The sequence below is a fragment of the Puma concolor genome, chromosome D2 (assembly GCF_028749965.1).
Source record: "Puma concolor isolate L17-30 chromosome D2, mPumCon1.1.hap2, whole genome shotgun sequence".
NCBI classification, from domain to species: Eukaryota; Metazoa; Chordata; class Mammalia; order Carnivora; family Felidae; genus Puma; species Puma concolor.
In genome coordinates, this window is record NC_141677.1 from 14,925,814 (window position 1) to 14,953,151 (window position 27,338).

Here is a 27,338-nt window from a genome sequence, read left to right on the forward strand (position 1 = left end):
TCTTTTCATGCGTTCGTAGTGCATTAGTGGTGAAGAATATTCCATTCTGGATGGACCACACTTTATTTACTCATCCACCTACCTAAGGAACCCTCTCACTTTCTTTTGAACCTAACTCAGATTGGCCACTTACCCCCACCAACCCACGACCCTGCCATTGCTAAATCCAATGGCGATCTCAGCCTTCACCTACTGACCCATCAGCGGCATCTGAGACCACTACTCACACCTCCTCGCAACGTCTCCATCATTGATTTCTCGGCCTCCAGGCCACGGCAGTCACCTGGCTTTCCCATGACATCACCAATCACCTCTCAGGCTTTTCATTGGATCCTTCCTCTTTCCGACCTCTGATGTGGCATACCTCACACCCACACATCCAACCGCCTCCTCAGTACCTCCACTGGGCTGGCACACGGGCATCTAAAATTACTGCGTCCCCAGTTGAGCTCTGGGTCTCCCAACCTGCTTCCCTGGGTCTCTCTCTCCAGGTAGTGGCACCTCCGTCTCGCTGTGGCTAATGCCAATAACCCTAGTGATGCTCTGCTCTCTCTTCCACCTACGTCCAAACCCTCAGCCAATCCTATTGGCTCTACCACTAAAGAAGGAAGTCTGGAATCTGACCAATCCTCACCACCTCCCACTCTACGCTCATGGTCCGAGCCACGGAGATCTCTCCCATGATCACAGCACGAGCCCACCGATGGGTCTACCTGATCTGTGCAGCCTCCTGTACTCTGTTCCCCAAACAGCAGCACGGCGAGCTCGGGAAACAAGTCAGATTGTGTTACTTTTCTGCTTCAAATCTTCCAGCAGTGCTCACTCGCGCACAATGAGACCCAAGGCTCTCAGTATGGCTCATATGGTCCTGCATGACAGGACCCACATCGCATCTCTCTAACTTCATCTGCTATTACATCCTGCTGTGTGCCCAGCTCCAGGGACACCGGCCTCGGAGCTCTGTGACAGGCATGCTCCTGACTCAGGGCCTTCGCACATGCTGCCCCTGCTGCCTGGAATGGTCTTTCTTCAATTATCCATTTGGCTGGCTTCCTTAGGGACTCCGGGTCTTTATTCAAAAGCTGTCTCACTCAGAGAAGCCTACAGAAGCCACCTGACGTAAAATATCAATGATCCCCTCAATTCAAACCTTACCTCACCCTTCCCCGCTTTATTTTTCCTTAGCATGTATTTTATTTACTTATATTGATAATATTGTCATTCTTCCCTTCTAGAGTGTATATTCCACGGTGGGCATTTTGGTCTATGTTGTTTCCTGATGTTCCTCAGCACCTAAAAATGTGCCTGGCACAAAACAGCTGCCCAAAAGGTATTTTACGCTAGTAGTAATGAATGCATGAGTGAATGGGAGAGTAAATGAATTTCCCTTGGCTGAATCAAATCCGTAGCTTAATCTCTAACAAAAACCCAAGTTACTGGGCATTGGTACCTCATTAACATGGTACCGATCACACGGGAAGAAGTTCCAAAATTTCAAATACAAACATACAGCTGTGATGTTACACTGGCTTAAACTTTCCATTTTATCAGCCACTTAAAAGTATGAAAAACAACAAAAACATGATGGTCTTGGAGCCAGGTTCCCTTTGGGCTAGGAGTGTATTTGATCTGTTTATTCCCATATTTCAAGCCTAGCAGAGGTCAGCTCACAGTGGGAACTCACGAGATATTTGTGGCTTGAATGAACACTAAATGTGACTTTTATTTTGGTGAGCTGCCATTAGTTATTGAGTGTGCCAGGGTGAATATACCTCAGGGGTGCCCTGCAGGGCCCCTCCCTCCTATGCAGGGCCCCTCCCTCCTATGCAGGGCCCCTCCCTCCTATGCAGGTATACAAGTAAAACCTTTCTATGGAAAAGATGATTATCTTTCCATTCAAAGGCTGATCACTGCTATTAGCAGCATTAAAGTGGTTCCTGAAATAGAAAAAAAAAAGGGGGTATTTACCCAGGTCAGAGATCAGGAGAATTACGTTGCTGAAAAGGCTTTGTACTTGAGACTGGTTTTAGGTTCAAAGCAGAACTGAACAGAAGGTACAGAGAGTTCCCATACACCTCTGGCCCTCACTCATCCACAGCCTCCCTCACTATCTGTCGACACCGCCCTCCCCTGTGGTACCTGTTACAACTGACGGACCTACGCTGCAGAGTCCGTATTTCTCTAAGGGCTCACTCATGGTGCCCCACGATCTATGGGTTTGGACAAATGTACGGTCCCTGGCATCCATCGTTACAGCATCACACAGAGTTAACTTCAGTGTCCTAAAAATCCTCTGTGCTCTCTGCCTGTTTATCCCTCCTCCTACCTCAAGATAATTCCATCTGAAAGAACTGGTCTATACGATGGACAGGTTAGACCAGAGGATAACTTACATTTAATTCTTTTTAATGTTTTTATTTCTTTTTGAGAAAGAGAGAGACAGAGACAGAGTACGAGCAGGGGGAGGGGCAGAGAGAGAGGGAGACACAGAATCTGAAGCAGGCTCCAGGCTCTGAGCTGTCTGCACAGAACCCAATGCGGGGCTCGAACCCGCGAACCATGAGATGAGATGAGTTGAGCCAAAGTTCGACACCCAACTGACTGGGCCGCCCAGTCGCCCCAAGAGGATGCACCCCAAGAGGATAAGTTACGTTTAAACCTTCTTCTGGAGTTGGGCCAAGGAGTGGAAGCCTTGAGGAACAATGAGGGTTATAATATGTCAACTTAACTTTGGAAGGAAACAATTGTTTCTTCTAAGTTTTTTTCAAATTTATTATTTATTATTTATTTTTGAGAAAGACAGAGTGAGAGCAGGGGAGGGGCAGAGAGAGGGAGATTTTCAAGCAGGCTATCTGCTGTCAGCACAGAGCCTGATGGGGGGGCTTGAACTCAGGAACCATAAGATCGTGACCTGAGCCGAAATTAAGAGTCGGACCCTAAACCAACAGAGCCACCCAGGTGCCCCAACAATTATTTCTTTCTATTTAAAGGGTTCTATCTGGGGGCACCTGGGTGGCTCAGTCGGCTGAGCGTCCGACTTCGGCTCAGGTCACGATCTCGCAGCTTGTGGGTTCGAGCCCCGCGTCGGGCTCTGTGCCGACAGCTCGGAGCCTGGAGCCTGCTTCAGAGTCTGTGTCTCCCTCTCTCTCTGCCCCTTCCCCACTCGCATTCCGTCTCCGTCTCTCTCAAAAATAAATAAACATTTAAAAAAAAATTTTTTTTAAAAAGGGTTCTATCTGGATAAAACGATCACTTCATACTTAGATGCCTGAGTAGGACGCCCTGGCAAACTGAAAAATGTACTCTGGGATCTATCTACTCCCCAGGAAATGACGCTCTTGATTTTTCCTTCAGCTTTTCATTAATGGATTTGAAGGAAGCATAAGTATAGGATCATCAGCCCCAGTAGAGGTTTCTGGTGATGTTTCTCCCAAAGAGGAACCTGAGGCACATCAAAGACTGAAGGTCACCATACGTAGGGCGGCGGTGGCCACAAGACCATGAGCCCGGCTTCTACTTAACAGCCTGTCACCAAACCTTGTCAGCCCTCTCGGAATCTGTCAGAATCTCTCAGAGTCCTCCCAGGACTGCCAGAACATTCTGACTGGAGTCCCCATCCTGCCACTTCCTAATTGCTTTAGGTTAAACAAGACACTTATATTCTCCGGCCACAATTTCGTATCTGTAAGACCGGTTGATTAAGGTCTGCTCTGCTATCCACACACGAATGGTTTTGTTTTGTTTTTCCTTTTTAATGTTTATTTATTTATTTGAGAGAGAGAGAGAAAGAGAGAGAGAGAGCGAGCAGGGGAGGGGCAGGGAGACAGGGAGACAGAATCCCAAGCAGGCTCCATACTGTCAGTGCAGAGCCTGACGTGGGGCTCGAACCCACAAACCGTGAGACCATGACCTGAGCCAAAACCAAGAGTCTGGCACTTAGCCAACTGAGCCACCCAGGTGTCCCTCCACATACGAATGTTTTAACAAAGAAAGTAATTTCAGTGAGAGCAGCCAGAAAAATTTTAAAGCAATATCGAAATGGAGATATTCTTATGAAATATTTATTGTTCCCTCCTTTATCTTATTCATGGTCATTGCCAAACACCTGTTGTCACAATCTCGTGTGCCCAGAAAATACTTGTAAGAGAATACACAGAACTACTGTTTTGTGTGGACTGTGGACAGACGGGTATTCTAACACTCCACCCCACCAGCCTCTCCTCAAAGCCATGATGGTTTTTTCTTGGCATCTGCCATTAACAATTAAATCATGTGCTTCTTTAAATCAAATCATTTCCTTTCAAATCATCTCCCTGAACCTCAAAAACAAACAAAACATCTCCGCCAAAACAAAACATGGAATTTTAGACACTGGAAACTATTAAAACTAGTCTCCTTTTCAGACTGTTTCTACCACTGAACAAATTTACCATTTCATAGGGTATCATTCAAGATTTTAGACAAATTAGCACCACAAGTTTATTCTTCTATAAGGATCAAATAGGACTTCAAATTCTGCCTCACAAAATTGGCAGTTTAAGGAATGTGATAAAATCAAATATTCTTAGATTCAAGAATTAGTTCTTGAATTCCTCAGAAAAACAAACATGAGTTTAATGGGCTATCAACATTTCCCAAGTATATTATGTTAATCTGGCTTTTTAAATGTATTGACCTAGAGGGAAATGCCCTGGGGAAGAGCCCTAAAATACATACTCTAATGAAGTTTTCTTCTTAAAATGTCAGGTGTTTTTTTCTTTAAAAAAAAAAAATATTTATCTATTTTGAGAGACAGAGAGAGCAGGGGAGGGGCAGAGAGAGAGAGGGAGAGAGAGAATCTCAAGCAGGCTCCGCACTGTCAGCACAGAGCTCGATGTGGGGCTTAAACTCACGAACCAAATCGTGAGATCATGACCTGAGCTGAAATCAACAGCTGGACACTTAACTGCCTGAGCCACCCAGGTGCCCCAAAATGTTAGTTTAAAAAAAAAATATTTTTAACATTTATTTTTTAGAGACAGACAGAGCACGAGTGGGGAAGGGGCAGAGAGAGAGGGAGACAGAATCTGAAGCAGGCTCCAGGCTCTGAGCTGTCAGCACAGAGCCGGACGTGGGGCTCAAACTCACAAACTTCAAGATCATGACCTGAGCTGAAGTCGGATGCTTAACCGACTGAGCCACCCAGGTGCCCCTGAAAATGTGTTTAAAATTTTTTTTAACATTTATTTATTTTTGAGACAGAGAGAGACAGAGCATGAACGGGGGAGGGGCAGAGAGAGAGGGAGACACAGAATCTGAAACAGGCTCCAGGCTCTGAGCCATCAGCCCAGAGCCTGACGCGGGGCTCAAACTCACGGACCGCGAGATCGTGACCTGAGCCGAAGTCGGATGCTTAACCGACTGAGCCACCCAGGTGCCCCAAATGTCAGTTGTTTTTTTTTTTTTAAACATACTTTGAATACTTTCATACCTGTCAGAGGACTGGTCCGTCTAATACAAGAGAGACTTCTAAGGGTCACAAAATTACCCAGGATCGGCTGTAACCTCTTCTCCAGCCCTGCTTCTTGAGGATCTCACTGCTATTTGCACACAACTCACTCACCAGTAATCAACACTGTTTTCACTGAAACACAGGGACGTAAACCCAAGTTAACAATGGACCCCCTAACCTTTGAGGGGCCAACGAGGAAGCCCTGTGGCACAGCAGGTGCACGCCAGACGCTGCGGAAGTCAAGCTGCCTGACATTTCTGGGAACAGACAGTACAGTCTTCTGGCTCCTCTCTTTAGAGGACAAGACCGGTAAGAGAGGAGAGGCTCCCCCAAACTAAGTTCTGAGAGCTGAGCTGCAAGGGAATCTGAAGAGGAAGAAAAGCCGGAGGGAAAGCAAGCAGAGATGTGGACCAGGAAGTGCACCCGGGGTACCTTCTGGGAAGAGGCACAGACCCAGGGTAATGAGGAAAGAGCGGCCGTGACCTTGAGATCCGTACATGGACGACAGAGGCCCCCAATTATGTGAAGGACAAAGCAGCATGCCCAGTGGCCAGCCCCCAGCAGGTGGTCGGCAAACAGTCGTAATTACTGGAATCACAGGACCAGACCCCTTGTGAAGTCCAGGCAGCAAGCCGGGGACAAACCTCTGCCAGGAGAGCCAGCAGCAGCGTCTGCACTGACCTCAAAAACAAAGACAGGGACGCCTGGGTGGCTCAGTCGGTTCAGCGTCCGACTTCGGCTCAGGTCATGATCTCACGGTTCGTGAGTTTGAGCCCCATGTCAGGCTCTGTGCTGACAGCTCGGAGCCTGGAGCCTGCTTCGGGTGCTGTGTCTCCTTCTCTCTGCCCCTCCCCCCATTCGTACTCTGTCTCTCTCTCAATAAAATAAAGACATACAAAAATGTTTTTGAAAGAATGGAGAATGAGGGGTGCCTGGGTGTCTCAGTGGGTTGAGCGTCCGACTCCTGATTTCAGCCTGTGGGATTGAGCTCCGCATTGGGCTCTGTGCTCAGCGTGGAGCTCGCTTGGGATTCTCTTTCTCCCTCTCACTGAGTCCCCTCCCCAACTCTGCGCATGCTCTCTCTCAAAAACAAGCATTAAGGGACGCCTGGGTGGCTCAGTCGGTTAAGCGTCCGACTTTGGCTCAGGTCATGATCTCACGGCTTGTGAGTTCAAGCCCCGCGTTGGGCTCCGTTGTTGACAGCTCAGAGCCTGGATCCTGCTTCAGATCCTGTGTCTCCGTCTCTCTCTGCCCCTCCCCCGATCATGCTCTGTCTCTCTCTCTCTCTCAAAAATGAATAAATGTTAAAAAACAAAAAACAAAAAAACAACAAAGCTAAACCCAATATTGGTGGGATCATGAAAAAATGGTCCTTGAATCTTAAAGTCCATTAACTGGCCTTAACCATCTCACGTGGTCAAAATGACTAATAAAACGTTCTCTGTGATTTCATCAGGTAATTTGGCTGTTTGCACGTCAAATCTTACGAGCTTCAAATCAGAGCTGATAATTTCAGGGGGAGAAAACAGTGCAACTCCATCCGTGTAAAAATGAGTTTGTGCAAAACACATCACGGAAGGAATTATTACCTTAGGCAGCAGACTTTGGGGGAATAATGAGAACATTCCCTGAACTGAGTGGGCAGTGCACAGGTTGACCCACGCTAAGAAGCTCTTCAGACAAATGTCATTTTGCCTTGTGTTAACAGGACATAGAGCCGTGTTTTCCTTCTGAGCCAAGCTAGGAGCACACACGTAGAAGCAGAGAACAAGGTGGGTACATTCTGTCATGGCGTCTTGGGCAGACACCATCTGCTGGGGGTGCTGCTGGGGGACACAGTTGGGCGTCTAGGACCAGGGCCTCTGGAGGCACTGGAACAGCAGTGCTCTGGCCCCGAATGGAAGGAGGCCAAACTAGAAGACAGTCCCAGTTGCTAAAGTTTCTAGAAGGCACAACTCTCTCTGCCTTGGCATTTAATGGGAAATGGGGAGCAATGTGTTTGGGGAAAAGGTGGACCCCGTGGGCATCTAATGAGACCAACCATAGGAGTGAGCTCGATGTGTGAGAACACCAAGGATGTTTCTTTAGGAACACACAGCTCGGTTCTAGCTTGGCCTCATTTCACAGATAAGGAAGTGAGTCGGGGGGGAAGGGGGGGGTGGAGAAACTTGAAAACAAATAAATGGTCTCACCGTGTACCCCAACACACGCAGAGCACCACCTCCCAGAACACACAGAGCAGATAAATAAGGGTGGGTGACTTTATCCCGCTCTGAGACAGAAGGGAGAGTGGCTTTCAAAACCACCCTGCACACAAGCCAGCAGGAATTCAATTAAATTCACGGTGAACTCACATACGTCCTTCAAGGTGTTAGGGCACAACCAGACTTTTTTTTTTTTTTTTTTTGCTTCTAAGGAGAAACACAATGAAGCACACCTAACCAAACTATGCCCTGATTCTCAGCCTCCCCCCAACAGCTGTACAAACATGAGCTATCCAGTGAGGGGCTCACTCCCAATGTCAGAACCCTGCCATTCGGCGGCAATGAGAATCACTCGGATAGTCAGTAACCATCACATCTATGAGAATTACTACTTACCGACAGAGGTATAAATAAGGCAGACCGTGGATGATACATGACTCTCAGGGCCCGGCTTCTTCCTTTTCTTTTTAAAAAAATTTTTTGAACACTTAATTCATTTTTGAGAGACAGAGCGCTCACAGAAGAGGGTCAGAGAGAGAGGGAGACACGGATTCTGAAGCAGGCTCCAGGCTCCGAGCTGTCCGCGCAGAGCCTGATGCGGGGCTCGAACCCATGAACCACGAGATCATGACCTGGGCTGAAGTGGGACGCCTAACCGACTGAGCCACCCAGGTGCCCCAGGGTTCTTCCTTTTCAAGAAGGCATGTTAGAATGGAAGTAAGGGTGCCGTTGCTATAGGAATAATATTCAACCCACTCTAATTGTTTCAAGTACATCTTTTAGAAATGCAAAGTTCACCTGCTGCAAGCAGCTGTGAATCAGTCGTCTGTGGCACTTGACTGCTCTGGGGTGCAGATGACCCAGGAGCCCTGGAGTGCGGGCCGGGTCTAACCCTGAGATCCACCAGAGCCCATGCTCAGAGCTGACGCAGCAGGTGAAGAGATTAAACAATCTGATCAACTTTGCTTTGCTTTCCAAACATGTCCGCGGACTGGTCTATGTCTCAGGCTTGCCTATGAGCTATGGCAATACCGTGGCTAAAAGACAACTTTTCCTTCGGTCTAAGAGTCACCTACCCTCATCTGTCTGCTCTGCGTGCACATGTGGGTTCAACAGGGAACTCAGTTCTTGAGTTCACGCCTTTCAAACCAGGTAGCAAGGGGGAAAGGAGTCTCTGCAGGTGTGATCATGTGTGCATTTTAAAAAGATAAAAACCAGGGGCGCCTGGGTGGCTCAGTCAGTTGAGCATCTGACTTTGGCTCGGGTCATGATCCCGCGGTCCCTGAGCTCGAGCCCCGCGTCGGGCTCTGTGCTGACAGCTTGGAGCCTGGAGCCTGCTTCGGATTCTGTGTCTCCCTCTCTCTCCACCCCTCCGCCGCTCACAGTCTCTCCCACTCACAAAAAATAAATAAATATTAAAAAAATAAAATAACAATCACATCTGGGGTGCCTGGGTGGCTCAGTTGCTCCAGCGTCTGACCTTGATTTCAGGTCAGGTCATGACCTCATGGGTGGCGAGGAGCCCCGTGTCGGGCTCTGCACAGACAGTGTGGAGCCTGCTTGGAATTCTGTACCTCTCTCCCTCTCTGTCTGCCCCCTCCCTGCGCCCCCTCTCAAAATAAATAAAAACTTAAAAAAAATGTTTTAAATCACATCTGACGAGAAAGAAAAGAAGATTATAAATGTAAAGATTTGCGCTAAGTGGTACCTTTTCCTCAAAGCATCCACGAGGTTCACACAGCAGCTGTCATCACAGCGTTCCCTGTGAAGTAAGAACAGACTTGGGATACTGGACACCCTGAGGCAAAAACTGAAAATACTGAGCGATTAAAGAGAGGCCAGACATCTTCATTCTGAGTCCAATACATTGAGAAATTCCCTTGAGCAGTCACAAAATGCAAAGAACTGTATTTACGATACCTGTGTTTCCTTTCTTTTTTTAAATGTTTTACTTACTTTTGACAGAGAGAGAGAGAGAGAGAGACAGAGCATGAGTGGGGGAGGGGCAGAGAGAGAGGGAGACCCAGAATCCGAAGCAGGCTCCAGGCTCCGAGCTGTGAGCACAGAGCCCGACGCGGGACTCGAACTCACAGACCGTGAGATCATGACCTGAGCCGAAGTCGGACGCTCCACCGACTGAGCCACCCACGCGCCCCAATACCTGTGTTTCTTTTTTTTTTTTTTTTTTAATTTTTTTTTTAATTTTTTTTTTCAACGTTTATTTATTTTTGGGACAGAGAGAGACAGAGCATGAACGGGGGAGGGGCAGAGAGAGAGGGAGACACAGAATCGGAAACAGGCTCCAGGCTCTGAGCCATCAGCCCAGAGCCCGACGCGGGGCTCGAACTCACGGACCGCGAGATCGTGGCCTGGCTGAAGTCGGACGCTTAACCGACTGCGCCACCCAGGCGCCCCTGTGTTTCTTTTAACAAAAAAAGCTTCCCTAAGTCACAGCTTGGTCACTCGGGAGCGGGGCTAAAGGGGGGATTTTGGTAGGTCAGAAAGAATTTCCTTAAAGCAGGTTACCAGCAAGGCCATGATACAGGGAATGGCTATTTTACTGGACTTCCTCGACCCATTGAGAAATGCTTGTTTGCAACCAACTGAAATACCAATCACAAAAGCCACTTACAGCCACAGCCTCTACAGCTTAGTCATTATCTTATGGCTGAACCCATAAGTGAGAACTGGGGCTGGAGGACCCCGGCCCCCACAGCCCCCTGTGTCCCCCAGAAGCACACCCGGTGTCCGGGGTCCGGCTAACCACGCATGTGTGGGGAGGTGAAGGAGCACAGGACTGGGGCTCTTCCCTACAGTGCCCCCTGCCCCGTACACACCTGGAAAGACCTCACACTCCCATGTACGGCAGCCACTCGGCTTGTCCCTCAAGCCTCAGGGTGGGCGGGCTTCGGGGTTCGGGCTGTGGCATTCATGGTAGGCCAGCCCGGAGTAACCCCTCTTACGCCATGGTGCCCCAGGGCCTAGGAGTCCCCATTTAAGCCCACCGAGGGGCTCTGTGGGGCGTCCTCCCCCGGCTCCCCCCACCCCGTCCCCGCAAGTCTGTCTTCACGTCCGGGTGGTCTTTTGGGCAGTTCTCGCTCTTCTTCAGCGCAACTCACAGCTTGCGTTTGAGCGACCGCCATGCCTCAGAGCCATGCTGCCCAGCTTCCCCTGTTCTCAGCCAGGCTGCAGGCCGGACGGTAAGAGCACATTCAGGAACCGACGTGGCTCCCTCTTGCCGGCCGAGTGAAGCGCAAAGTCCGCTTGCCATCGTCGAAGCCCTCTGCCTCCACCTTTCCGCCTCTTGTCTGCCACTGGCCGATGCTGCCTGTTCACCTGCCACCGGTCGATGCCGCTGCGAGTCCCCTCTTCCTCTGCACGCTTCGGCCCACACTGGCCTCCCCCTCGAAACCCCGTAGCCCCACACGATTCAGCGGTTAGCTCTCCACGAGTCTTTACGTGTGCGTCTCCCCCCGCTAGACGGCAGACCTTTTTTTAAGGTCAGGGATTATCCCTTTACAGTATTTTTTCTGTGTCCTCACGTGTGGGGCACAGGGTAGACAGGTTCTCAGCCAACCTTCCAGGGGCCTAGAACCCCCAAAGCTTAGAGATGGAGGAAGGTCTTCTTCAGCCCCTTCATTGTTATCGAGAGGAAACGACTCAGCTCTGGAGAAATTATCAGTGAATTTTTGTTGCCAGTGACTTGGCAGAAGAGACCCCAGGCTGCCCGCCCCCGGTCCACGGATCGATGCTTTTGTCCCTCTTATACCGGCCGCCCTTCACTTAAGCCCCGGGGCTTTTTTTTTTTTTTTTTCAACGTTTATTTATTTTTGGGACAGAGAGAGACAGAGCATGAACGGGGGAGGGGCAGAGAGAGAGGGAGACACAGAATCGGAAACAGGCTCCAGGCTCCGAGCCATCAGCCCAGAGCCTGACGCGGGGCTCGAACTCACGGACCGCGAGATCGTGACCTGGCTGAAGTCGGACGCTTAACCGACTGCGCCACCCAGGCGCCCCTCCGGGGCTTATTTTTTTAAAGCTCCCTAAAATACACCTCTAAGCAACATTTACTTCGTTTACGTAGGGTTGTTCAGTATATCAGAAAATAAAAACTCCCCCTAAAAATAATGCATGATCTTCACTTTTCACTCAATCAGGCCGTACTTTTCCTTCTTCTTTTTTTTTTTAATTTTTTTTTTTTTAACGTTTTATTTATTTTTGAGACAGGGAGAGACAGAGCATGAACAGGGTAGGGGCAGAGAGAGAGGGAGACACAGAATCTGAAACAGGATCCAGGCTCTAAGCTGTCAGCACAGAGCCTGACGCGGGGCTCGAACTCACGGACCGCGAGATCGTGACCTGAGCCGAAGTCGGCCGCTTAACCGTCTGAGCCACCCAGGTGCCCCTCCTTCTTCTTTTTTAAAGTTGTTTTATTTATTTATTTTGAGGTGGGGCCGGGGTGGGGGGGCACAGAGAGAGAATCCCAAGCAGGCCTCGTGCTGTCAGCTTAGAGCCCGACGCGGGGCTCAAACTCATGAACCGTGAGATCATGACCTGAGCCGAAGTCAAGAGTTGGACGCTTAAGCAACTGAGCCACCCGGGCGCCCCAAGGCTGTACTTTTCTAATATGAATTCAGTCTGATATCACAACAATCGAACTAGACAACTCCATTCCCTGGCTCCCGAGGGAAAAATCCGTCCCTTGAACCCCGGCTATGAGGGGACGCTGCTGTGCGGCCCTCCTGCCCTTGGCTGGTGGTGTACTGAGGAGGGGACAGAGCAGGATGGCTGAAGAAACTCTCCAGACACCCCCGACCCCCGCCAGCCAGCGGGAACAGGACGCAGCCTCACCAGGAGGAGGCGACTGCCAGCATGAATCGACACACAAAACGTAGTTGGGAGAGACATGAGAGCAGGGACCTGAACGTACAAGTTCAGGTGCCAGTGTGACATTTCAGCCACATCCAGGTTACCTTCGCAAATGACAGGTGGGCAGCCAGAGTTGCTGGAAGAACAAATGTGGGTGTAGGTCATGTTCCAGAAACTACCATTGGCAGTGTGCTGCCTTTTTCCCCCCTTTGTTAATTTAGTTTTGCTCTTTCCACCTTTGTTGGTTGGATTTTTAAACGGAAGATGCACTGCAGAGTAGCAGGGGCGGGGAGGGAGGATGGGCCCGGCCGAGCGGATGACAGATTGCGTGTCCACACACGGGTGCTCCTCCCTGCTGTTTAGGGGCGTGAAAGCGTGGGCCTCATCCGCACCCCCTCCTGAGCGGTGCATCTGTGCAGGCTCCCTGTGGGCGAGCTCGTGTCCCGACCCCTGGGTGGCAGGTAGGTGGTGACGTGGGGTCTCCTCTCCCAGCTCAGAACTCGGGGAGGCCCTCTGATAGGGAGGCAACCTCTCCGGACTGCCTTTAATTAACTTAATCCCCTAACCACAGCCTTTAAATAATTGAGCTCCTTGGTAACCAGTGTTCAAACATTTAAAGAATTTTAGCTACAAGAATGCTTTAACCTTTAAATTCTAGTTTCAAACATTCCACTTTGCCTCCTGGTAAGTCACAAGCTGGTGGGGGTAGGGGGGAGGCTTGGACAAAATTCAGTGTTTGGGAATAGAGAGGGCACCTTAGATCATCCAAGAGTAGCTGGGAGCCCTGTTATTCAAATGACATCATTTCAAATGGTAATTACGGCAAACTTAAAAACAAGCAGAAGTGAAAATTACTCAGGTAGTTTTCCGGGTCCCATGATAACTTTGCCCTCTGTCACAAACTGTAAATACTCTTATTTGAAGGTGATCGACCTCCTAAAATTCTGAGATTGATTCCTCGTGGAAAAAAAAATTATGTTTTTCTTATTTACTTTCTTTTTTTTTTTTTTTAATTTTTTTTTTTCAACGTTTATTTATTTTTGGGACAGAGAGAGATAGAGCATGAACAGGGGAGGGGCAGAGAGAGAGGGAGACACAGAATCGGAAACAGGCTCCAGGCTCTGAGCCATCAGCCCAGAGCCCGACGCAGGGCTCGAACTCACGGACCGCGAGATCGTGACCTGGCTGAAGTCGGACGCTTAACCAACTGCGCCACCCAGGCGCCCCTCTTATTTACTTTCTAGAAACAGAAAAGACCTACACTGACTTCTTGGTAATTTATTTAATGTTAGGTGCATCTAAAAACCGCACTGGAGAAGATATTTATTTATTGCTGTTCTCTGGACTATACAGAATATAAATTTTAAATTGAACTATTATGTCAGATACTAAATATCCCGTTGTTAAAATTTTAAGAAAAATATGAAGCAAATCTTCCTGTCCCGCTCTCCCAGTTTTCCATATGGCCCTATATAATATTAAATTAGAAAATAATATGACAGTTTAGAGACTGTTTCTTAGCCGGGAAGTTGAAGTATTTAAACTATTGTTAAATGAATTAATCAAATGGCAACTTGGTCGAGAGAATTCACGTGCTTCACCCGCAATACCTTCTCTCTATTCTCTACCTATGGACATGCTATTTCTCAAGGCCAAGTTCAGGTATCACCCCTCAAAAGCTTTCTTCAAGTCTGAGTCAGATAAATGACACACAGATGTGATGTGAAATCCCAGCACGCGGCTCCAGTGCAAGGACGGCCATGGGGACGCCACATCAGAGTGAATGCAGCCACGTGTGGACCCCGAACACTTCAGCAGGGACCTCAAGTCTGACAGGCCCATGACTGAGCTCCAGGCCTACCCCAAACCTGCTCCTTCCCCAGCCTTCTCTGTCTCCAGGCAGGGTTCAGATCAAAAACCTTGGGGTCATTCTTGATTATTCTTTTTCAACACCGCACATCCAATCTATTGGCAAATCCTGTTGGTTCCACCATCCATTTGTGTCTGAGATCTGACCACCTCTCACCACCTACTTCCTCCGCCTGCTCTAAGCATCTGGGATATTGGAAATGTCCTGCTTTACGCCCTCGGCTTCCTCTCTTGCCTTCCTCCACCAGCCTGAGTGAACTTGGTAGAACAATCGGTCAGATCACGTTACCCTTGTGCCCAAACACAAAGGGGTGATATCTGAACTTGGCCAGGGCTTTCCACCTCGCTCAGAGAAAAGCCCAAAGCTTTGCAGCAGCCTGGGACACCCTAGCCCGTGTGCCTGCTTCCCTTCTCCTTGACCTGGTCACGCGCTGTCTTACTCAGCACCAGCCATGAGGGCTTTCTCGCAGCGCCTCCGATACGGGGACTGTGTTCTAGAACAGTCCCCCAGATAGCTGAATGATGCACTATCACCTCCTCTGGTTCTTGACTCAATGCCATTTACTCAGTGAGGCCTTTTGTGACTTCCTTATCAGAGACCACAGTCTTGGACCCCCCCCCCCCCCCGCAACACACACCCAAGTCTCCCTATCTCCTTGGCTTCCTTCTCTCTGTTGGAGGGGATGCTGCTCCTTAGCAATCTATCCCCACACAACGTGCTGTGCGTTTTACTCCACTCAGTGTACATCCTGCACCTCTTTCACTCCTCACACAAAACATAACACTTCTGACACCTCTGGTCGCCGTATGCGTGGATGGTTTTTTTTTCCACAACAAGCAATTCTGCACGACAGCAGCTGGTGTCCTGTGAGTCAGTCCATTCCGACACCGTCTACTTGGAGATGGCATCAGATCCCACAGGTGAAGGGCTCGCAAAGCTGTCCTCACTTCCGAAGTCAAGTCCAGCTGGCAGCTGTACTTCTGACTTATCGGCTATAAGTCAGAGTTCCCACGATCCCTTCCTCAGGGTCAATTTGCTAGAAGGGCTCACAGAGCAAACAGTCCATTCACTAGGTCACCGGTTCCTCATTTTATGACTCAGGAACAGCCAGATGGAGAGATACATGGGGCGAGCTGGGAGGGTCCCAAGGCAGGAGCTTCTTGTCTCTGTGGACTTGGGGTGTGTCCCCCTCCTAGCGTGGATGTGTTCACCAACCTAGAAGCTCCCTGAATCTCGTGCTATTGGGATATTTATGGAGGTGTCCTCACAATGGCATGACAGATCATTAACTCCATTTCTAGCTTCTCCCCTCTCTGGATGATGGGGGTGGGGCTGAAAATTCCAAGCTTCTGATCATGGCTTGGTCTTTCTTGATGACCAGCCCCCATCCCTAGAGCACACGCAGAGCTGCCTTCCGGAACAAAAGATTCTCCCAGTGCTCTAATCAGGAATTTACAAAGCTTTTAGGAGCTCTGTGCCAGGAACCTGGGGCAGAGACCAATATATATTTTCCATTATCTCACACTTAATCATCTTATTTACAGGATCTCCTTCCTCCTACTAGACAGACATCCAGTTAGGCAAGATCCCCAAGTGCCTGGATCAGTACCTGGTAAACTTAAGTGCTCAATAAACATTTGCTCAGGAATGCATGCCTTTCTCCTCGCTTTGGATCACTTAGAGTCTTCCACAGTGCAGTGAGTAGACACGAGGCACTCGGATACAACTTTTTATATAAATAACTGTAGGAGGTCATTTAAGCAATGTGGGCCTCTGTTTCCTTATCAAGACAATGACAATATATCTGAGGTCTCTTGAAAATGAGTAACATCTTTAGAAATCTCCTTGCTTTACAGAAGAGCAAACAGACTCAGACAAGGGAAGAAACGTGCCTTCCTTTGCCTTTAATGAGGACCTACTGAGTGCTAGGGATGCCACAACGTGAGGCCAAGACAGCACTCATTCTCAAGACCACCCTTGCGGGAAGAGAGACGTGAAAACAAATAATTCTGTCCAAGGTGGTAAGTGCTGCACCAGAAGAAGGGGATAGTCCAACATCAGGCAGGACACAAGATGCTGTGGGAACCAGAGAGGAGAAAGAGCAGGAACAAATGGGGTACACATCTGGGAAGACGGGGAGCACAGCCAGCTTCTGTGCAGCCCCCAGGCCTGTGTGTGCCCAGCTCAGGATGCCGCACTCAGGGTGGCACTCTTCTCTCCTCCGAGACACGGGTGCCTCTCCTGTCTCCCCTCCTCGGTGCGCCTTTGGTCTAAAGGTCTCCTTCGGACTGTGCTGCAGACTTGAACCAGAGCCTGAATAAACCTCAAGAGGCTTCCACGAAGCTGAGCAGAGAGGGGGCGAAGGCACCACCTTGAGTAAATAGCTTAATTTGGGTCCCCATGCCGCTCTAAGCATGAATAGGGGATGAGCACTTATAATTGACCCTCCAGTGCTTATTTTTCTCTTGCAACTGAAGTATAATTAACACACAACATTGCATCACTTTCAGGTATACAACACGATGTTTATACCAAAGTCTATATTTCAATACTTTTTTTTTTTTTTATGTTTTATTTTATTTGTTTTTGAGAGTGCGCAAGACGGGAAGGGCCAGAGAGAGGGGGACAGAGGATCCGAAGCAGGATCTGTGCTAACAGCAGAGTCCCACGCAGGGCACAAACTCATGAACCGCGAGATCATGACCTGAGCCAAAGGCAGATGCCCAACCGACTGAGCCACGCAGGTGCCCCTCAGTTTTTTTTTTTTTTTTTGAGGTGCTACCCAGTGTTTTTATTTTTTTTTTATTTTTTTCAATATATGAAGTTTATTGTCAGATTGGTTTCCATAAAACACCCAGTGCTCATCCCAAAAGGTGCCCTCCTCAATACCCATCACCCACCCTCCCCTCCCTCCCACCCCCCATCGACCCTCAGTTTGTTCTCAGTTTTTTTTTTTTTTTTTTTTTTTTTTTTTTGGGACAGAGAGAGACAGAGCATGAACGGGGGAGGGGCAGAGAGAGAGGGAGACACAGAATCGGAAACAGGCTCCAGGCTCCGAGCCATCAGCCCAGAGCCTGACGCGGGGCTCGAACTCACGGACCGCGAGATCGTGACCTGGCTGAAGTCGGACGCTTAACCGACTGCGCCACCCAGGCGCCCCTGTTCTCAGTTTTTAAGAGTCTCTTATGCTTTGGCTCTCTTCCACCCTAACCTCTTTTTTTTTTCCTTCCCCTCCCCCATGGGTTTCTGTTAAGTTTCTCAGGATCCACCTAAGAGTGAAGCCGTATGGTATCTGTCTTTCTCTGTATGGCTTATTTCTTAGCATCACACTCTCCAGTTCCATCCACGTTGCTACAAAGGGCCATATTTCATTCTTTCTCATTGCCACGTAGTACTCCATTGTGTATATAAACCACAATTTCTTTATCCATTCACCAGTTGATAGACATTTAGGCTCTTTCCATAATTTGGCTATTGCTCAGAGTGCTGCTATAAACATTGGGGTACAAGTGCCCCATCAGTACTCCTGTATCCCTTGGGTAAATTCCTAGCAGTGCTATTGCTGGGTCATAGGGTAGGTCTATTTTTAATTTTTTGAGGAACCTCCACACTGTTTTCCAGAGTGGCTGCACCAATTTGCATTCCCACCAACAGTGCAAGAGAGTTCCTGTTGCTCCACATCCTCACCAGGTGCCCCTCAGTTCTTATTGCTAATATGCAATCCACTGACCACACTCGGAGAAATAAAAACTAGCATTTTTTTTAATTGTGTGTTTTTGTTTCCTCTGCTCAGCACCCACAAACTGTGCTTATATTGACTTTACATTACCTGGGTCACTGAGTCCCTGGGGAGCTTTCTGCCCAAACCTCACCACCGGGTACCATAACTAAATCTACAAAGGCTTCAGAGCTCGGGCTCTCATCTCACAAAGCATGTCAACTTGAGCCACAGCGCCCAAAGCAAACAGAACCTGACGGGGAATCAAGCAGATAGTAGCCAATGAGGAAACACGGCCAATGTCAGACACAGCCCAGTTAATCTCTTTGATTTAAGAACCTATTCTGTTTCACAGATTAAAGAACGGAAACACAAGTACAATCAGAAAATACAAGACTGCTGGGTCTGCTTCACACCCAGGGAGAGAATCACGGTCCTTCCGGTTCTACTTCCTCTGTGCCTCCAAATCCCCCTCCGCCTCATTCTTCACTTTGACCTTCGGTCAGGGGCACGGCCCTGCGATGGAGTGGCCACCAACTCTGAAGGCAAGGAATCCACCCAGAATGAATAAAGAAGTCAGAGCACAAACTGAGCCTGGGAGACAGAAGCATCACAGAAGTCTAGAGGACACCCCCAAAGTTGTCTGCTTTTTGAGAAGGAGACAACCCTTAGCTCCCACCGGTAACAGACAAGGTGATCATGGCACAGTCAGCAGAGAAGAGAAGGACTTCAGCAGTTCATGGATTTGGCTACAGTTGAGACTGAGTGAAGTTTCTTGAGAATAAAATCTAGCACAGTGCAATTCTATGCCAAAGAGAGGGTACGGTATAAACGGTTTCCCTGTCCCGGAAACCAGCTTGCGGGAAGTCAGACCACATGAAATCGCCGCATGGGTCAAAACAATGAAGCAATTTCACATGCTCCAACTTCAGAGTCCTCTTCTGTGCTAGAGACAACAGATGGTCTCCCCACCCTCAGCAGTCCAACGTGTGGTGCATGAAACAACTTGTCCTGAAAGGCACCAGATTTCCCACTGGGTTACCGGTACAAGAGAAAATCCTATCTGGACTAGATTTACAGTTATGTCATAAAAGCAAACGCATGCTTTCTTTCAAGTTATTATCATTTATAATGGCAACAGGATGTTCTGAGTGCCATAAAATAGGCATAGATAATAGCAAATGTATAGTTTTGGGGGAAAAAAACCCTTCAAAATGCTAAAGAAGCGATGTTTCAGACACAGGGATGGGCTTACACATGAGTATTAGTAAATATTAATACATACTCTTTGACCATTAGTGGGTGGAAACATTTCTAGGATTTATGACGCATTTCTCTGTCTTCCTAAATAGAGTCAGGTTGAAGCATTATTCCTGATCATTCAGGGATATCGATTATTACAATGTATCCTAAAATAATGGTCTTATTCATGCATATGCAGTTGTTGGCATGTCATACATGGCAAAGACATAAAAATTCTGTTCCTTGTGTTCCTATATTTGGTTTTTTGTTTCTTTGTTTTAGCACAACAACAACCAAAAACCACAACAGTACTTCTGTATTACCTTACTAGGGCTACCATAAAAAAATACCACAGATTGGGCGGGTTAAACAACAGAAATTCATTTTCTCATGGTTCTGGAGGCTGGAAGTTCAAGATCAAGGTGCTGGCAGGCTTGGAATCTTCCGAGGTCTCTCTCCTTAACTTGCAGATGGCACCTTCTCATCGGGTCCTCATTTTAACTTAATCACTTCTTATTTTTTAGATTTTTTTTTTAATGTTATGTATTTTTGAAAGAGAGAGCACAAGCAGAGGAGGGGCAGAGAGACAGGGAGAGAGAGGATCCAAAGCAGGTTCTGTACTGTCAGTGCAAAACCTGATGTGGGGCTCAAATTCACGAACCTCGAGATCATGACCCGAGCTGAAGTCGGATGCTCAATAGTCTGAGCCACCCAGGCACCCCATTAGTCACTTCTTTAAAGGATCTATCTCCAAATACATAGTCACATTCTGAAGTATAAGGATTAGGACTTCACCATTCGAATTTTGGAGACACATTCAGCCCATAACAAGCCCCTATGCCTAGACACTATGCAAATATCAAGCTCTTAACCCAGACACATCTGGACTCAAAGCAAGGCCACTACTAGTTTTGTGACCTAGCTAAGGTCCCTGAACCTAAATTTTACTTTCAGTCTCTTTTAATGGTTATTTATTTTTGAGACAGGGAGAGACAGAGCATGAACGGGGGAGGGTCAGAGAGAGAGGGAGACACAGAATCTGAAACAGGCTCCAGGCTCTGAGCTGTCAGCACAGAGCCCGACGCGGGGCTCGAACTCACGGACCGCGAGATCGTGACCTGAGCCGAAGTCGGACGCTCAACCGACTGAGCCACCCAGGCGCCCCACTTTCAGTCTCTTTTAAAGTGAGGATAATGACCCCTACACCTCATTAGCTCCTTGAGATAGGGGTACACATAAAGTGTTCAATAAAAGTTTGTTTTTAATAATATTGCTTTGGGGTGCCTGGGTGGCTCAGTCAGTTGAGTGACCGACTTCGGCTCAGGTCATGATCTCACGGTTTGTGAGTTCGAGCCCCGCGTCGGGCTCTGTGCTGACAGCTCAGAGCCTGGAGCCTGCTTCTGATTCTGTGTCTCCCTCTCTCTCTGCCCCTCCCCCATTCATGCTCTGTCTCTCTCTGTCTCAGAAATAAATAAACATAAAAAAAATTAAAAAAAAAAAAACAGCACTCTCAACAATAGCCAAATTATGGAAAAAGCCTAAATGTCCATCAACTGATGAATGGATAAAGAAATTGTGGTTTATATACACAATGGAGTACTACGTGGCAATGAGAAAGAATGAAATATGGCCCTTTGTAGCAACGTGGATGGAACTGGAGAGTGTGATGCTAAGTGAAATAAGCCATACAGAGAAAGACAGATACCATATGGTTTCACTCTTAGGTGGATCCTGAGAAACTTAACAGAAACCCATGGGGGAGGGGAAGGGAAAAAAAAAAAAAAGAGGTTAGAGTGGGAGAGAGCCAAAGCAGAAGAGACTGTTAAAAACTGAGAACAAACTGAGGGTTGATGGGGGGTGGGAGGGAGAGGAGGGTGGGTGATGGGTATTGAGGAGGGCACCTTTTGGGATGAGCACTGGGTGTTGTATGGAAACCAATCTGACAATAAACTTCGTATACTGAAAAAAAATTTAAAAAAATAATATTGCTTTATTTTTCTGATGTTTAAAGTATTTGTCTTTTTGTGACCTTTTGCTTAGGCTTGCTTATAGCTGTACGTTTCCTTCTTCAATCCACTAGGGGCTTTGAAGCCAGAAAATTAAATCTGTTAGAATTAAACATAAAGGCTCCAAATCAAGACCAAAGGCTCTCCTGCACATAAAGACCACAGACTTCAGCACGTGGGATTTCAGATTTCTCTTCCAGGTCAATAGTTTGCTTGGTTGTTTCTGGGGGAATTCCTTTCCTCGTTGGCATTTCTGTTCCAGATAGAATACAGTATTTACCAAGCATGTTAGATAAGGCAATTCCAATGTGAGGTGTGGCTTTGTCACCATTCCAAATTTTAAAAAAAAGGGCGGTGGTGTCACAGATTTGACCAAAATCTAGTGACATTCTACAATAAACAATCATTTGTTTTGGAAATGGTTGAGATGGTAGCTACTAATCTAAATGCTGCATACCCCTGAAAATTTTAACCAACTAATTTAAATGCTTCATGCCACAGTGCAAAGAAGTCTCAGATGCTAAACTGTCTTCTGGAAAGTTTTCCCAAAGGAAGTACAGCTCTTAGAACTCCTCTGACTTAAGAGTTCCTTTTAAGGCTTATTCTAAAGCTGGGTTCGGCCAACTCTTTCTGCAAATGGCCAAGCTGTAAATAGTTGAGGTTTGGGGGCCACATGGCTCCTGTCACAAACCTGCCATTGCAGCAGGAAAGCAGTCATAAATGATGCCAAACAAATGGCTGTACGCCAACTCAAAGTTTGTATGGGTGCTGAAATTTGGTTCTTGTAAAACATCAACGTGTCAGGAAACATGACTTTTCTTTTGATTTCTTTTTAGCCAGCTGAAAAGACGAAAACCATTCTTAGCATGGGCCGCATAAAAAGAGGCAGTGGGTCAGATTTGGCCCAGAAGCTGCAATTTGCCCACTGCTGTTAGATTCTAAAAGCTCAACCTGTATTTGTTGTTAACCATAACCCAGTTTTCCTAGTGAAAATGGTTTGAAAGCTAAGGGTCAACCTGGAACCCCTGTTTCCTTCTCCCATGTTCTCTTCCTGAAAACGACCAATGCCATAGCAGCTCCCTACCTGACCGGAGCTGTAAAGGCCACTGTAAAACAAACCAAATTAGCTTCCTTTTCTGAGCACTCTATTTATTTATTTATTTATTTATTTATTTATTTATTTATTTATTTTGAAGTTTATTTATTTAGGGGCACCTGGTTGGCTCAGTCAGTTAAGCATCTTGAGTCTTGGTTTCAGCTCAGATCATGATCTCACAGTTTGTGGGCTCAGGCCCCACATGGGGCCCCGTGCTGACAGTGTGGAGCCTGCTTGGGATTCTCTCTCTTCCTTTCTCTCTGCCCCTCCCCCCACTGGCTCTCTCTGTCTCTCTCTTTCAAAAATAAATAAACTTAAAATTAAAAAAAAAAAATAAAGTGTATTTTTTTAGTTTGAGAGAGAGAGAGAGAGAGAGTGCCAACAGGAGAGGGACAGAGAGAAAGAGGGAGAGAGAGAATCTCAAGCAGGCTCTATGCTATCAGGGCGGAGCCAGGCGTGGGGCTTGAACCCACCAACTGCGAAATCATGACCTGAGCTGAAACCAAGAGTTGGATGCTTACCTGACTGAGCTACCCAGGTGCTCCCCTGTTCTGAGCACTTTAAATAAAAGTTTCAACACCTCTCTTCATAAACAGGGATAAGGCAGCGTCATGATGCAAGGCCCCATGCTTACAACTGACAGCAACAGGGACTGAGCTATCATCCAGACCCCTATTTACAACACAGCAAAAAAGTGACAGCCTTACAGTCATATGCACACAAAACTTACTTTTACCAAACATCTGCATGATATAACCTTGCTCAGGGGGATGAATAAAGAAGTCACCTTACAGTAAACTGACATGTTCTTAATTATTTCTTCCTTCCCAAGCGTTCCTTACTCCTCGGGGGGAAAAAAAAATTCACGGTATAAAAGTTATATGGGAAATGCCTCAGTCTATAACGCCTCCTTTTATTTAGCTACAGCCCTTCCCTCTGAAAAGGTAAAAGTGTACCAGTTTCCCCTTCCACTCTCATACGGTTCCCACGCAGGTGTTGCTGCATTTTTTTTTAATCAAGGAAAAGTAAAGAGACGTTCAGTTGTTTGAAATCCCTGAATCACCAACCTAAGTCTTCTTCCCAAGAGACCACCAAGCTCCTCGCATAAACTGGAAGCCTGGACTTTGTGAGATGCGAAGGTTCTGCCGTAGACACATCCCGTCCCTGTATCAAGGTGATGACCAGGAGAACAGCAACTTTGTAATCCCCACTGTTACCATTCTAGGCAACCATTCTAGGGTTGGCTGTACTGACTGGGTGACAATAAGCTCAGGGATTTGCCACCTACAGTGCGAGAGGAGTTAACCAAGCAAACCAACCACGGCCACAGCATGTCTACTATCTACCCGAAAGACAGGCACGAACCATAACTCCAATTCAAGTTGCCTAGTATTTTTCTAGAACATATTTTTCTAGTAATGAAGTATACTGGCTTCATCCGACCAACTGTCTGACTTCCGGCCACGAGACCGGTGTTTTGCTACCACGTGGAACATGAAAATGTATCAGATACCGGGTCGACACAAAACCGGGAGAAGAGTAGCTTTGATTTAGGGAATTCTGAAGTTTGCTGGAACCCTATCTGAATTAATGAAGTCAGTTCTATCGAGGACAAGAATTCATTGATTTGCTAATGTTACAAACTGAGAGGCACCTTTTTCATCTAGTTTATCCTTAAGTGCCCCTTGCACCGGATTTCCTAAATGAACTCTTGTTTTGCATGAATACAGACTTTCTTAGGAACTACAATGTAATCTGAATACCAATAATAAGACATCTATCCCCACCTTTTTTCTTATTTATACAGGAACTGCATTTTTCCTAATTAAAAAAAAAAAAAGAGGAGACACAATCTAGGAAATAACTGTCTAATCGAGATGTAAACTCATATTTTTTTGAGATTTAATTAGCTGCTTATGATGAGGTTATACATGAGCTGTGCCAGTCCTAGAAAATCCCACCCAGTAAAAGCAAATGCATTCTTTTCCTCGCAACACTGCTCTTAGACTGTTCTACTCTTAAAATACCATTACTTAGAAGGTACTGAAAGTGATAAACTCTTCCCAATGTTCACTCAACACCGTGACCCAGTTGTAGACTTTCTGTAACCCAGTGGAAAGAGTTCTGCAGAGAATGAATATTCTCCATTCAGAACAAATAAATGTACTGCAAAGGAAAAGCATGGTGACCTCTAAATGTTCCCAGAAAGGGACCCAGCTGAAGACAACGGAAGCGAACACTTGGGGACATACAGCTAAAGAGTGGTGTTGGCAAAGGTGAAAAGTAAGAGAATACGTCTTGTTTAGGGCTAAGTTTTTAACGTATCACAATACAAGCTAGAATTCTGTTTACTACAGTTTAGAAATTCACCTCAGACTTCTAAACCATTGCTTCACAGGATCTTGGTGGAAAGTGTACTATTTACTATTACTCAGTACCACTTATTACTAAAACAATCAACTGGGTTTAGCCCAAGGGGAATATAAACAAATAAACCCTGGGAAGTGTGGAAGGGGTGGAGTGATGTAAGAGTTGGCGCCACAAGAAGTTGATTCACCTGCTCCGGAGGTGGGGGCAGGGGCGGGCCCAGTATCCCGGCAGGGATCACTCCAGGCCCAGATTCTAGAACTACACTGGGAAGTAGTAAGTGTGTGCCCTTGTGCACGCCAAGATGGATTGTTCAAAGACTGGATCTCATGGATAAAAGGGGGGCTTCGCTGAGCATTCTTTGGGATACTTTCCAGGGTTCAAACATCAATTTATAATTATCTCCAACCAAGTGTGCGTGCCCCACTTAGCCGCTGGGAAAAATGCAGCCTTCATTCACCTAATCCGGCAGAGTACGGGGCGCCCTGGGGCACTCGCCGGCCTCGGCTTTCACCCGAGGACTCTCTTCCATTCGTGAGCGTCCTGCTGGGTGAGTAGTGCGGGGTGGGGGAAGAGTCGCTGCGAAGTTGAAGGGTGGCCTCGCACACCTAAAGTTGAAAAAAACTGCTGAATCAGGGTGCCCCCATTTTGCCGGATCCTAGGCAATCGGATGCTCCCTTCCCTCACCCCTCCTCCTACTCTGAAAAGAAACTGGATCCGCCTGTCCGCTCGGAGGTCACCTGCGAAGAGCACAGTGATGTCACTCGGCTACCCCCACAACCTCCCCCCAAACAGCAAAAAGCCGAGAAATCTATGCATCACCCAAAGAGAGGGCACCCTCCGGAAGGTGACCCTCCAGAGCGGCCTCGGCCCTGCGGGACGGGGTCAGGACGAAGGTGAGCGCCCTCGGAGCAGTGGACAGTTTCCAGCATCCCCTCGCCTCGCCGCGCGGCGGCCGGGATGCTCCGGATTCCTACCGGACAGTCTGGTGCAGGGCACCGCGAAAACACAGGACGCAGCCCGCGAAGCCCCCGCAGCCACCCGGGCCGAAGGCTTCGGGGACCACTTCCCGAGAGTTACGGGAGGCAACACCCAGGGCGTGTTCCGCGGCCACTGCACCGGCTTCCGGCTCCGCCGGGTGTGCGCGCCGCGGGAGGGCCCGGGGCGCCGGGGCGCCGGGGCGCGGGCGGCGGGCACGAAGGGGGCAGGGGGGTGGCCGCGGCGGCTGGTCCCTACCTGTGGTGGAGAGCACGGTGCTGGCGAAGAAGAGCGCGGAGGTGAAGTCCCAGTTCCAGTTGCCCGAGGCGTTGCTGAGCACCGACACGCCGTAGTTGCTGGCCTCCAGCACGCGGCCCAGGAACTGCTCGAGCTGCTGCTCCGACAGGCACTCGTGCTCCTCCAGGAAGCGCCGCTTCAGCTTGCGCAGCTCCTGGCGCAGCAGGTCCTCGTAGGGCAGCTCCACCGACGAGAAGACCACGGCGCCGAAGACCAGGTAGAGCAGGTAGCCGAGCACCAGGAAGCCGAAGCACCAGGCCGAGCGGTGCCGCTCCACCAGGCGCACGCACGAGCTGCCGGCCAGGGACTGCAGCATCTTCCCCCGCCGCCGCCGCCGTCAAAGCCGCCACAGCCGCCACAGCCGAGGCCCACGCCGCAGACCGGCCCGAGCGCGGCCCGCCGCCCCGCCGCCCCTCGGCCCCGCCCAGGCCCCGCCCCAGGCAGCCCGGGCCCCGCCCCCGGCCCGCCGCCCGCTCCCCCACGCGCGCCCTCCGCGCTCCCCGGCAGCGCCGTGTGCCTGCGATTGGCTCGCCCGGGAGTGGTTTTGCTTCCTTCTTTTCCTGTTCCCTCGCACTGTAAGAGGCCCCGATGATGTGGCGCTGACGTGGCTGGCGGCTCAGGTAACCCGCGAGTCGGCCGAGGCCGCGAGGCAAACTTGGCTGGAATGACGGGGCTGGGCGCGCGGCCCCAGGGCCCCCTCCCTTCGCGTGGTCCCGCTGGCCGGGAGCTGGCGCGCAGACCCCTGAATCGCCCGCCGCGGCCACCCGCTGCGTCCTCCCCCCTTGGGTAACCAAACCAGAGCGGACCGCGGGCGGGGTGTGACAGCGTGTGCGCGTGTTGCGTGGGACCGTGCGCTGCCTGTCCAGGCCTTCGGCCCCAGCTACAACTTGCTTGCCACCTATTTTTTGTTAATCAAAGCCTGCATTTCCAAGTAGCGAGCACTGGAATTCTTTCCTTCGTCTGCCTTATTGGTCCAAGCAAGGCTCGCAATCTGGTGCCAATGCTGATGGTGAAAATATCAGAACCTCAGGGTTGGAAGGCACTTTGGACGTTAGAAGTCTTTTTCCACCCACCCACCCACTCAACTCCTTACAAAAAGAATCCGAGAATTGAAGAGAGTTGGAAAAGTCACATTTCTGAACTCTTCCCTCTTTAAAACATAAAGAGGGGAAGAACGGTCCACAGAAGAAACTGAGCTTT

At 48.6% G+C, this 27,338-nt stretch overlaps 1 protein-coding gene across 1 annotated transcript in view; it reads right to left on the reverse strand.

Annotated features, from left to right (window-relative positions):
- KCNK1 (potassium two pore domain channel subfamily K member 1) overlaps positions 1-26,524 on the reverse strand; it is a 55,346-nt gene extending 28,822 nt beyond the window's left edge. The window contains exon 1 of the mRNA XM_086679660.1: positions 26,100-26,524. Coding sequence (XP_086535786.1) covers positions 26,100-26,454 — 355 coding nt within the window. The 5' untranslated portion in view covers positions 26,455-26,524. The remainder of the gene's footprint in view (positions 1-26,099) is intronic.
- Between the last annotated feature and the right edge of the window lie 814 nt (positions 26,525-27,338).